At 40.8% G+C, this 12334-nt stretch overlaps 1 protein-coding gene across 1 annotated transcript in view; it reads right to left on the bottom strand.

Annotated features, from left to right (window-relative positions):
- Window positions 1–1616: 1616 nt before the first annotated feature.
- The window catches only part of dusp3a (dual specificity phosphatase 3a), a 29939-nt gene continuing 19221 nt past the window's right edge, over window positions 1617–12334 (bottom strand). Inside the window, exon 3 of the mRNA XM_049564476.1 lies at window positions 1617–11700. Within this exon, the coding sequence (XP_049420433.1) occupies window positions 11471–11700 (230 nt within the window). The 3' untranslated portion in view covers window positions 1617–11470. The remainder of the gene's footprint in view (window positions 11701–12334) is intronic.

The following is a 12334-nucleotide window of genomic DNA, read 5'->3' as shown; positions in this document are numbered from 1 at the left end:
GGTTTCTTGAACATGACAATGAGTTCACTGTACTCCAATGGCCTCCACAGTCACCAGATCTCAGTCCAATAGAGCACCTTTGGGATGTGGTGGAACGGGAGATTCTCATCATGGATGTGCAGCCGACAAATCTGCAGCAACTGTGTGATGTCATCATGTCAGTATGGACCAACATCTCTGAGGAATGTTTCCAGCACCTTGTTGAATCTATGACACCAAGAATTAAGGCAGTTCTGAAGGCAAAAGGGGGTCCAAGCTACAGACGGAGTGGGTAGGACAGAAAAAACAAAGTTACGATACCTTCCTCCATCATGGACTCTCTGGCTCTTCATCCCATCAAAGATCAGCTGTCAGCGTGGCTTGCTGTTGGTCAAAGGTGCAAATTTGCATGTCAAATACAGTTGAAACTAATGATGATTTTCATTGTAAATCATTCTAATTATTTTCACATTAATAGATTGTGTAATCTATAAAAAAATAAGATAACTGAAGCCCAAAGTGACATCTTCAAAATTACCATCATGAATGGTAAAGAAAAGCAGCAAATTCTCACATTTAAGAAGGTGGAAGCAGCAAATGTTTGACATTTTTACCTTAAAAAAAACCCTTGAAACAATTGGTTGATTACCAAAATAATTTTCTTTTAATGTACTTATAATTACAGCTCTAGTGTCAAAGTTGTTACCTTTATGTGAAACTTTTGTGCGGATTAATTTACCTCATCAGGTGGATCCCTTGGTCATGCTGATTCTGCTGGTTCTGCTGTAAAATTTCACTGTGTTAAATCCTGATGTGTCCAGGCTCTGTTTACATTCTGACACTTTGCAGACCTCTGATCTTTGTGGTTGATTACTATGCCAATCTTACAAAGGAGGACGACACTTGAACGGTTTCCTCCAGCTTGTTTTGCTATGTAAGCTTACGTTAACTAATGCGCTAATGAGTGTTGCCACCTGTTAGCGCTGTAAGGCAAGGCAAGGCAAGGCAATTTTATTTATATAGCACCATTCATACACAAGGCAATTCAATGTGTTTCACAAGGGAAATAAGTTAAGATAAAACATTAAAGGAACAATAGATCATTAAAAACAAAAGCTAAAAGCAAGAAAAACAGTGCAGAAAATGCATTTAAAAAGCAAACATAAAGCAAAAGCAACAGCAGACAAATATAAAAACAATAGCTACAGATAATCCTAACAGTAAGTTACATATCTAGTTCACTGGTAAGCTGGAGTAAATAGTAATGTTTTAAGCCCTGATTTAAGTGAGTCGTTTACACAAGTCAGTCCACAGGCTGCTAGAGGTAACCGAGAACTTTAAGAAAGGTCTCTTTTTTTAAGTGAGGTTATAATCCATTCACCCTTTGGCAATAAAAATGATTACTGTAAAAAGTGACATACAGAAACTTTAATAAGACTCATGATATACAGTAAAAAATGTACTTACACAAAACAGACCCGTTCCCATACTGTTCAGCACAGACGAGACATTAGATGTACTTCACATGTATTTACAGTCTGTATACACATATTTATACTGACAGGTAGATACTGATCTCCATCTGCTCTTACAGAACAGACAAACCTCTTGGTTTTGAAAATAATAAGCCACTCATGTAAGATGTTAGTACCTCAGCCATTTATTTCTTAAACATAAGAAAGACGGGACTTCTCCAAGGTAAGAAAAATAACATTGCAATTTAAAATCAAGTGCACTTCAACAATGTCTCATCCTGTAAGGGAGTCTGTCCCTTCCTGCTGCATGAAGTGAGATACACAAACTGAAAAACAATCTAAAGAATCGATCTTTACTGTAAGGCTTTGGGTGGGGTGCTGTGTTCGTCGAGATGTCGGTGGCGGTGACAAATATATATGTGGATATACCCATAAACAGCCAATCCAACATCGCAACAATGTCCTCCGCGACACCTGTGCACGAACAGAAATGTGACAAGATAGGACGTGGATTGTGTAATGGACTCCAGGAGGAGTCGGGCAGTGGGCTCGGTTGTGCTAAAACTCCTGCTGTAAGCTGTTTATCAGGATGTGAGCGAGAAGAAGGAGAAGAAGATGGCAGCTCTGCTCTTTACCTGGGCCAAACACTATTTGTAAGTAATTTCCGGTGTTTGTTTGAACACTCTCAAGAGTACCAGATGGATGGAGTTTATTGCATCACGGACAGTTCAAATAAGTTCAGCCAGATGAGTTTCTATGATGTAAGGTATCGACTGTCCGTCACAGAGGGTTTAAAGATCTCAGGTTTTTGCCTACTTCAGTGCAGATGGCTGAGATACGCCACGTGGGACTAACCAAAAGTCAAGTTAATGTACTTTCCTGTGATAAAAAAAACTGCCTGGCTCTCTCTGAATAATTTAATCCTCCTTTCCACTGTGGTAACTTGCACAGTCTTCAACAAGCACCATGAATGAACTACAATTACTGCCTGGTCCAGGTACCATTATTGGTGACTCACCCAAAAACAACACGGATAATGACGCAGTGTGTTTAGCTTCATGGTTAAGTCAAAAGAAGTAGGTCACAATCACACTTTCATGATTTCCTACTGTACCAAAAATAGCCTTCTTTATTAGCAGAGAAAAAATAATGAACCTAAAATCAACTTACAAACTAAACTTTAAGGAGAAAAAAAGTTTCATCTGCAATTTCAACTCACTACTAGATCCAATATCAAACAATGTCCTATCTATATAGTAGGCCAGTTAAGACGGTAAAATGCAGCAATTCACAATTGCCTTAGTGCGTGTTACATACTCAGTATATATAACAATATACATCAATGGCATTTTACATTTGACATTCTCAATAAGACAGAAAGTACCTGGAGTATAACCCACGAAACGATGCTGGTACCTTGTTGAACTTGTAAAACTGTTACAGGGTTTCACATCAAGGAAGAAAAAAAGTGTCGTTTGATTGAAAAGTGGTTGGATTGTAACTATTGGACGTATCCTCGTACAACAGTTCGTATGATAGCTAACGAAACTGCACATTCAATGGTTTGTATAATATCCAATGAATGAATGCCCCTACTGGTTAGGTTGAAGAAAAGAATCATGGTTGAGTGTTGTAACGTTGCGTACTTTAAGTTAGGTTACTGATGTAATGTCATGTAACTGACAAAGTTACGTAGTTTAGGTTTAGGAAAAGAATCATGGTTGGGGGTAGTCATAATAGATACATATGTTAAGTAAGGTACATAACATAAAGTTACATACTTAAAGCAAAGTTACTCAGGTTAGGTCTGGGAAATGTAATGTTATCTAGGTTTAGGAAAACAATCATGGTTGGGTGTCATCACGTTGAGAATGAAACAGAAAGTTATGTGGCTAACGTTAAATTACGTACTCAACTTAAAATTAGGTACTTAACGTAAAATTACGTGGATTAGGTTTCGGAAAAGAATCATGGTTGTGGGTAGTCACGATAGATACACATGTTAAATAAGGTACTTAACGTAAGGTTAAGCAGGTTAGGTCTAGGAATGTAATGTTACCTTGGTTAGGTGTAGGGAAAGAATCGTGGTTGGGCGCCATCACGGTAAGTACGAAACATAAATTGACGTAGTTAACGTTAGGTTATGTACTTAACTTAAAGTATCCAGGTTAGGTTTAGGAGAAGAATCATGGTTGGGCAACATCACATTATGTACTTAACTTAAAGTTAAGTATTTCAAGTAAAGTTATGTAGGTAAGGTTTAGGAATAGAATCATGGTTGGGCACTGCCACGTTAGGTATTTAAGGTAAAGTTACGTAATTAGCGTAAACTTATGTAGGTTAGGTTTAGGAGAAGAATCAGGGTTGGGCGTCATCATGGCAAGTACTTAATGTAAAATTAGGTTGTTGACATAATGTTATGTAATTAACGTTAAGTTATCCAGGTTAGGGTTTAGACAAAGAGTCATGGTTTGGCGTTGTCATGTTAAATATGTTACAAAAAGTTACCTACTTAACATTAAGTTATGTACTTAACCTAAAGTTACATAACTAACGTTAAGTTCGATAGGTTAGGTTTAGGAATAGAATCAAAGTTGGGCGTCATCATGTTAAGTTCTTTTCTTATAGTTACGCACTTTATGTGATGTGACAATGTACCTTAAAATGACTCAAAGTCTTTTAGGGGAAAGTCGTGTGTTTGTTTGTTTTGTTTGAACCACCCCTACCTGCCTCCTTACAGAGACTTTCGCTCTTTATACGACTTCCTTCTTAACTACCATCAGCACTTTGGTGATCATAGCCTTCACGGTTACGTGGGTTACAAATTCAGATGCGTTACTTTTCATAGCTATACATATGAACTGTGCATGAGAACAGCCTGAACTATCTATGACGTCAAATTATCATCAGTTAACTTGATTTGTTGAACAGCAGGTGGCAGTGTTTCTCTGTTACTCAATGCATAAAAAGAGTGTGAAGCCAGCAGTGTAGCCATCATAGACGCTTTCTTTTTAGGCAATCTGTCTTGATCTTCGCTTCACCCAAAAAGGAAGAGCTGTACAATTTTGTCGTGTAAATAGTGGCTACAAAATGTGACAGAAAACATCTACCATGGCTAGTGTTTATCAGGCTCCATCTTAGGAACCGAAGACTGTCAATGATTTAATCAGTAAGCAGGTTGGTGTAGGCAGTTGATGCTATAGAGTACATACCCTCATCCTGGACCGATTACCCCAATAATTCTCAAATTTTGAAGACATATTGAACTGTGAGTTAGTTGTTGCTTTTTGTGAATTCAGAAGGAGGGCAGTATTGTAGAGCAGATGTGAATATTTGTATGAGTGAAACCCCAGTCCATGTGAATGACAAGAAAAGCCAATTGAAAACAGAAAAATAGAAATGTTTTTTTTTTTTGTAAAACACAGTAGGTCACTTGGCACAAGACAATCTTGGTGTGTAACGTGTTTGTGTGAGGGCACAGAGGCAAGTGGTTCTCTGTCTGTTATATAATCTATTCAATAGGGAAAACCTCACTGTTGTGTGGTTTGGGGTTCATGACGAGGTGGTGGGAAAATGCAGCGTGACACATGCGCAAAATTAGACTTGAAAATGGACTCAGATTTGAACTGCAGCACCCGATTTCTCTTGCAGGCAGCAGCGCTTGCAAGATGTGTGAAATCAAGTGTGTTGCTTTTACACATCTGAAACATTTTCAAGTGCATGCGATGGCCAAATGACGGGAACAACCTGCACATGAACCAACACTGGGAGCCAGAATCAGTGCAACCTTGTGACGTCCCCCCCCCGTGAGAGACATTACAACTGCACTCATGTTCTCACTCAGCAAAGTTTGAGACAGTTTAGCCTCATTTCCAACTCCCTGTGATAATATCCTGTTCTCTGACTTGTCCTCCAGGCCAATAATGAGTCAGAGGCTACAGCAACACTTGACATTTCAATGCATGTTTTGAGATTCCACTTAAAGATTGGGTTTTATGAGAGCAGATCGCTGTATAAACATACTGGCTGTATTACCTTAGTTTTAAGTCTGCAGCAGGACTTCTTCCTCACTGACCTTAGAAATCTTCACATCGGTTATACTCACATTCTGCTGGGCTTCTGCCAGGCTATGTGAAACTGAAATCATAGTGCTCTGGACCACAGAAGCAACAACTTCTTCATTATCAACTGACCTGATGACTGCTTCCTTCACAATTCAATCAGCTGTTTGGTCTATAAAACCTCAGAAAAAAGTGAAAATGAATATCATAATTTACTCAAGCCAAAGGTGATGTCCTGAAACAACTTTAACTGAATCTTTTTTGGGTTTTGAACTGTTAAACGCAGCAAATCTGCACATGAGAAGCTGGAACCATCAAGTTTTTAGAAATGAATTAAACGCTCAAGTGATTTAAGTTGCAGATTATTCTACTGTAGGGTTGCAGTGGTATACCAGCTTCAAGGTAAGGAGACTTTTTGCATGTACTTCCATTTAGAAAATGGTTTCAAGTGTCAGATATAGTAATAAAACGTTTGTATAACCAAAAATAACTAATTCTGTATTCACATCTGCCCAAACGGGCCGCACTTAGGGGGCAAACGGACTTGAGTATGATTAAACGGATCCAAATAGGGCAGGTGTGAAAGCACCCTTAGTTTCACACCAACTTTGGACTCCTGGGTCAAAGTCCTGTCTTTGTTTGACCCCTCCACCATCCAGACCACCGCACTACATGTACTTTGTCCTTTGCTCCCATCATATGACAGACGACGGCCTGCAGTATGAATGTCACATAAATATAGCCTCCTTGCTCACAAATATGTGGGATATTTACGAATTTAGGTGCATTACTTTTCATAGGTACTGTAAGAAAGCCAGTGTTTCACAGCTAAAACACTGCATTGAAATGTTAAGTGTCGCTGGAGAATCAAGTCCTTGTCATGCAAAGAAACCCAAATATCAATCTTCGCAGAAAACTTCCGACTCCTGTCGGGGAAAGAAAGAGCTGTAAATGATTTTGAAGCACCAAATGAATGGGTGACGGGATGAATGCATCCTACATCCATGACAACACGTGCGGTCATATGCAGGATAATCCGTGTCCATCTGAAGCTGCCACCTGCATCTTGTTGTACATTATGAATACATTACCATGGAAACTTAAAGCTGCACAAAACATTAGTAAACACGATGATCACATGCCTCAGTATCCCAGCTCAGAAAAAAAGTCCTGCTGTCATAAGCAAGTTTTGCACAATTGTGATAAGAACCATCACAATCAAACATTTTACATGTACATTATATCTGAATATGAATGTACATGTAGTCAACCGTGGAACAGAAAGAATGGAGGAGCTATTCCGTGATGTCATATACAAATATAACATGATATATAAGACATACTGACAATACCTACACGTTATAGACACATTGCTCATACATTCATATATGTCAACACTTAAATATGTATATACAGTATACATGTATATATTCATATGTATACAGATATATCAAAGGAGGAATAAATAGTGCCATTAATGAGGTGAGACAGCCTAGTTTCCATTCTACTCTCTAGTGAGACAACTATCCCCCTGGATTCATGCTAACGTGCCCCGAGGTCGTTTGTTCAGGAGAAACAGGCAATCTGATGTGTCCCAGGTAGCCGAAATGACCTGGCCCAGCATCGGCCCAAAGTCGGCAGAAATAAGTTGGCTGAGACTCAGGATGAATGATGCCCCAGAATCGGGCCAGATAAACCGGCTGCTGACACTGCCGTCAATGGGCCTATATCAGAAATGACCTCGCCCAGCATCAGCTCAAACTCAGCATGCCGGAAGAAATAAATTAGGCTGTGTCTGGTTGCTGGACTTGGCTGAGACTCAGGTTGAAAGACACCCCAAAATAAGGCGAAATAAATTTGCCCGATTTTGGCTGCTGACACTGCTGTCTCTGGGTCATTGTCAAAAATGACCTGGCCCAGCATCGGCCCAAACTCAGCATGCCAGAAGAAATAAGTCAGGCTGCAACCAGGTGCCTGACTCGACTGAGACTCAGGATGAATGACGGCCCAAACCCAGGCCACTAAATACTGCCATTACTGGGCTGTTATCAATACTGACCTGGCCCAGCACTGGCCCAAACTTGGCATGCCGGAGGAAGTAAGTCAGGCTGCATCCTGTTGCTAGACTAGGCTGAGACTTGGAATGAATGTCACCCCAAAATTGGGCCATATAAACTTGCCTGATTCTGGCTGCTGATAGTGCCATCACTGGGCCGTTATGAAAAATGACCTGGCACGCACACACGCCGGAAGAAACGAGTCAGGCTGCGTGCAGTTGCCTGACTTGGTTGAGATGAATAGCATGAATAACTCCCCAGAATCAGGCTAAATAAACTGTCCAGATTCCGGCTACCGACACTATCATCACTGGGCCGTTATCAAAAATACATCGGCCCACACACTGAAGGAAATATGTTGGGTTGCATCCTGTTGCTTGACTTGGCTGAGACTTGGGATGAATGACGCCACAGAATCAAGCCAATAAACCATCCTGATTACGGCTGCCAACACTGCCGTCACACAGGTGGGACATAGTGGCTGAACTCCAGACACTCGTTACTGAGTGATGCTGGTGTTGATCCAGCTCAACAGCTCCGACTTTCCCTCAAACCGCCTCCTCTTTGATGGGAATTTGTCTCAGAAACTCTCGAGGAGTGACCTGTTGCAGGTTTTAAAACACTCCGTCACCATCCTTCCTGGCTCTAGGTCTACTTTACAGTAATACACTCAATAATAAATACTTTCAAAATGTACTGCTGAACTACTACTGCCTATATGTAACAACTACAGCCTGAATATTTAGATGTGATTACATTCTATATATCTGATGGGGGTATTGACATATATTGCAATGCTTTACAAACAAAAGTTGTGGTTTGACCCTGTGTGTGCATGAAGTCAGGCATAATAAATTACTGTATGACACACACACGTAGGAGTGAGACATGTTGTGCATGGACCTCTGACAGACTGTTGATGAAACAGTGGTGTTGGATGCTGACCGAATGGCTGTGTCAGGGAATTGGCAGTGGACAACTCTCTGGCGTGATGACTGGAACGTTCTGTTGAAAGAGCGGGTGGCATCTTTTCTCTGGGGATGCATCTGACAGCTGAAACTAAAGGCCTCTAGTTTGAAGGCGGTAAACTGGTAAAATCAGCTTTTAACACCCCTCAGCTGCTGCCAAGTTTTGGTAATGTGTGTGTTATGAAAATTAGAATTGTTAACCAATATTATAACTGACATATTATACTGAAGAACCTCAGGGTGTTTCCACACTAAACCGGCTAAGTTAGAAAATGCATTTTCTTGATAGTTTAACCCTCTGTCTTCACAAATCTAGAATTTTTCTCACTCAAAAAATCAGCTTTTGGGAAAAATGACTTAAGCTTGCCCACAGAATTGGAGGCTGTGCTACAGTAAAGCTGAGAAAAGGACTTCCTGTCGCCTTTCACCTGCTCTGAGATCACTAATTTTAAAAGTCCATGTAGCCGATTACATGGCAGAGCTGCAACTAATAAATATTTCACTGTCGATTTTACTGCAGAGGAGGAAGAAGAAATTTAGCAGTGTGTTAAGGGCCTTTGCACACTGAGTCCGTAACTTTCATCCATCGGAACATGTTCTATTTTCTGTGTTTTTCCACATCCGTCAGCGCCTTTAGAGATGTTTGACCAAGAATCAGTGAAGAAAATGTGGCGGCGGGACACAGCTGCGACAAGACAGAGGAGTAGGGCGCACAGAATCATTTCATAACTCAGACAGTTCACTTTCAACAGGTCAGATCACAACGAATAAAACACAACACATTAGAATCAGTTTGAAAAGTTTCTGTGCGATAGGATTTTTTTCAGATGACGGATTTAAAAAACGCATCTGAAAAAACTGACTGTGTGCAAAGGCCTTTACTGTGAGTGGAGATCTTCACAAAACAACTAAATGTGTGTTTGCGTGGTTGAATGTTTTTCACATGCCTGGTTGGGTAAGGGGGTCACAAATCTACTTGCCCAAGGTCAAGGTCAATTTTTACTTGTCCCTAATCAAATAGTTTTATTAGCTGTTTGTAAATTACAGAAAAGTTAGTGTTGATGAAAATGGACCCATTTTTATCCGCCTTGCTCTCAAACTTGAGGAAAACCTGCGAAATACATAGTTGGAGTTTCACCCACATTTTCTAACTCCACCCAACCTAACTACCGTATACAGATTAACTGAAATGGTTGCACATACTTCTACCCACCGCCATTTTCTCTCCAGTGCCTGAACAGAGGTGAGAACAAAGCAAGATGGTTCACTCCTTCGCTACTTTCATCATCAGCTCTGGAAAAAACTGTGTTCATATTTTACCAGTTGCCTGATCGGGGAAGTCAGTTGCTAGATATACTACAACCCAACATGACATTTTACTTGCCTGAAGCAATCAGGCAATCGTTATTGTTGAGCCTTGTGGACGCCATCTTCCCCTGTAAACAGCATTTTCAAAATCAGTCGGCTTAGTGTGGACAATGTCTAAGTCAGAGGCAGAAGTGCAACAACTGTCAGTGTCTACACAGGATGCATTCAGGTACAGCATTGAGTGTAGGTCATCCATGTTCTGGCAGCTCAAAACACAATCACTGATATTACACATTTAAAGCTATCCATATGAAAATACACTTGTGTATACTGCAAGCAAAGCTGAAACTGCTGCAGAAATATCTGTTCTGCCAGATGATTAAAAAGCACCTCCTGTGTAGACTCGCCGTACGTCAGATCAGCCCTTATGGGAATTATACAGGGCTTAAAATGATCAACTGAGCTCTGAGATATGTTGCAGTGTTTATAAAAAGTGTGTCTGACTGGTGTAACATTTGCCTCTGACACACAAACTGAACCAGCAGATTGTGTTTCAACTAAATGTCTTTATCAAGTGTAAACGTCTCTTCTGCATCTTCGAATGAATGTCACCCTTATTATTTCTGATTCAAGAGGGAGCTGATATTGTAAATAATCCACTTTAGAAATTAAACCCTGTAAATTAGCTCATTTGAAGGTTCTTTTGAGGAGGATATTCAGCCCAGTGTTTCCTTAGATACTGTTCCTATTTACCTAAATGTGATTTGTCTCGTGTGCAGGCTGATTGAGCTCAATGACAAATTAAAACGTCACATGACAGCTGCTCATTATTTTTAATTAGCTTGACCTTTGCTGCCGTCGCTACCAGTGATACAACCATTGAATATACCGCTGTCAAACTAGAGGCCGCAGAGTCGAGGACTGGAAATGCTGCACAGAGCTACAGCTTGCATCAGAGTGTGAATCATTGGTGTTTGTGCATTTAAATATCTGCCCCTAAAGGTGGAAGAGAATTGAGGATTTTTAAGGATCGAGAGGGCAAAAATAAAACTCTTTTTCAGTTTTCATGGAATGTTTGGGATTTTCCTCCATCCATTCACATATCGCTTTCTGACTTGCGTTGTCTGCATCGTGTGTTTTAAAATCTAAGAGTTCATTTGGAATTTATAGAGTACTCCTGCTGGCGGAGACATCACTGACATTCCCGGCAGTGGAAAACTATGGAATGATTGTGCTATAATCTTTGATTCAAGGAATATCTTTAAAAATCAGGGCGAAGTTTTCTCAACTTGTGGGAAGTGAAGGAATGCTTTAAGGTGCTGCGTTCAGGGACCCGCAGCAGTGTGGAAGTATTTGAGATCGCACTCTTTGTGGGAGCAGGCGGAGGACTGACAGACATCCTCGCACAGAGCAGCAGTGAACAGAAGAGTAGAAAGAAAATGTGTGTGTGCGTGTGGAATAATTATCTACACAGACAAATGCATGTATGTTTGTGTTTCAGAATACCCCTTTGTGTGTCAGATGGGTGCTGGTTTGGTCAGGGTGGGGTCAGTCTCCGAGAGCAGCTGAAGCCTGTGAAAGGCATGATGAGAGGGAGACAGGGCAGAGAGTCTGTCCTGCTTTCATTTGGTCTTTAGTTTGCCCACCTCCCCGTTCAGCTTGCCCTCCTTTGCCAGCTTCTCGTTAAGTTGGCACAGTTGGCGAAGGAAGCCGTCGTTAGGGCCAATTTCTCTCTTATGCCTCACGGTGGCCACCGCCAGCCGGGCATCCATTTTGTGGCGCAGCATGAGGTAAGCAACAACCATGGTGGGGGAGCGGCTGTAGCCTTCTCTGCAGTGGACGTACACCTTCCCTGGAGGATGCAAACAGAGGATAGAACAATAAGATGAGTGCTGCTGTGTATGTGCTGCAGAGTCACAATAACATACACCACAGAGAAGTGCTGAGTCTCATCATAAGTCACTTTAAAGCATTCAGCTTGCAGTATTCTGCAGCATCTGTATCTTATTCTCAACACATAAAGACCGAAACAAACAATCAGCTACAAACCAAAATCAGATGGTTTCTCCTGAACATTTAATTCTTAGAAACATCTCAGGAAAACATACCGTCATTTTAAAAAGGTTCAATAATCTCCTAAAAAAGCTGCTCACTGTGGTGTTAACAAATGCTACTCAAACTGCAGCAAATAGTGCATTTAATGGGAACTATTTTCAGCAGCGGATTAATCCACATCTGTATGAGTGTTTGTGTCAGCAGGGCGGTGTGTGTGGGAGTCAAAATAAACTAAAGTGTGTGTGAAGGAACATAATGATGTGGCTCACTGATGTTTCTTTGACAACACATTCTTGCTCTAAACTTGACAAATATGGCAGGTGGCCCTACGCTTCAAACTTTGATGCTCTAGGTCCTCCAGTCGGTTTCCACATGCGCAGTGTCTTTTAAAATGAATGTCTGTGTTTACAGGAAACGTAAGTAAGAACTAC

The sequence above is a fragment of the Epinephelus fuscoguttatus genome, linkage group LG20, assembly GCF_011397635.1.
Source record: "Epinephelus fuscoguttatus linkage group LG20, E.fuscoguttatus.final_Chr_v1".
Taxonomy (NCBI): Eukaryota; Metazoa; Chordata; class Actinopteri; order Perciformes; family Serranidae; genus Epinephelus; species Epinephelus fuscoguttatus.
The sequence above is the reverse complement of the archived record's forward strand: the minus strand, read 5'-3'. Positions and strand labels throughout refer to the sequence as shown.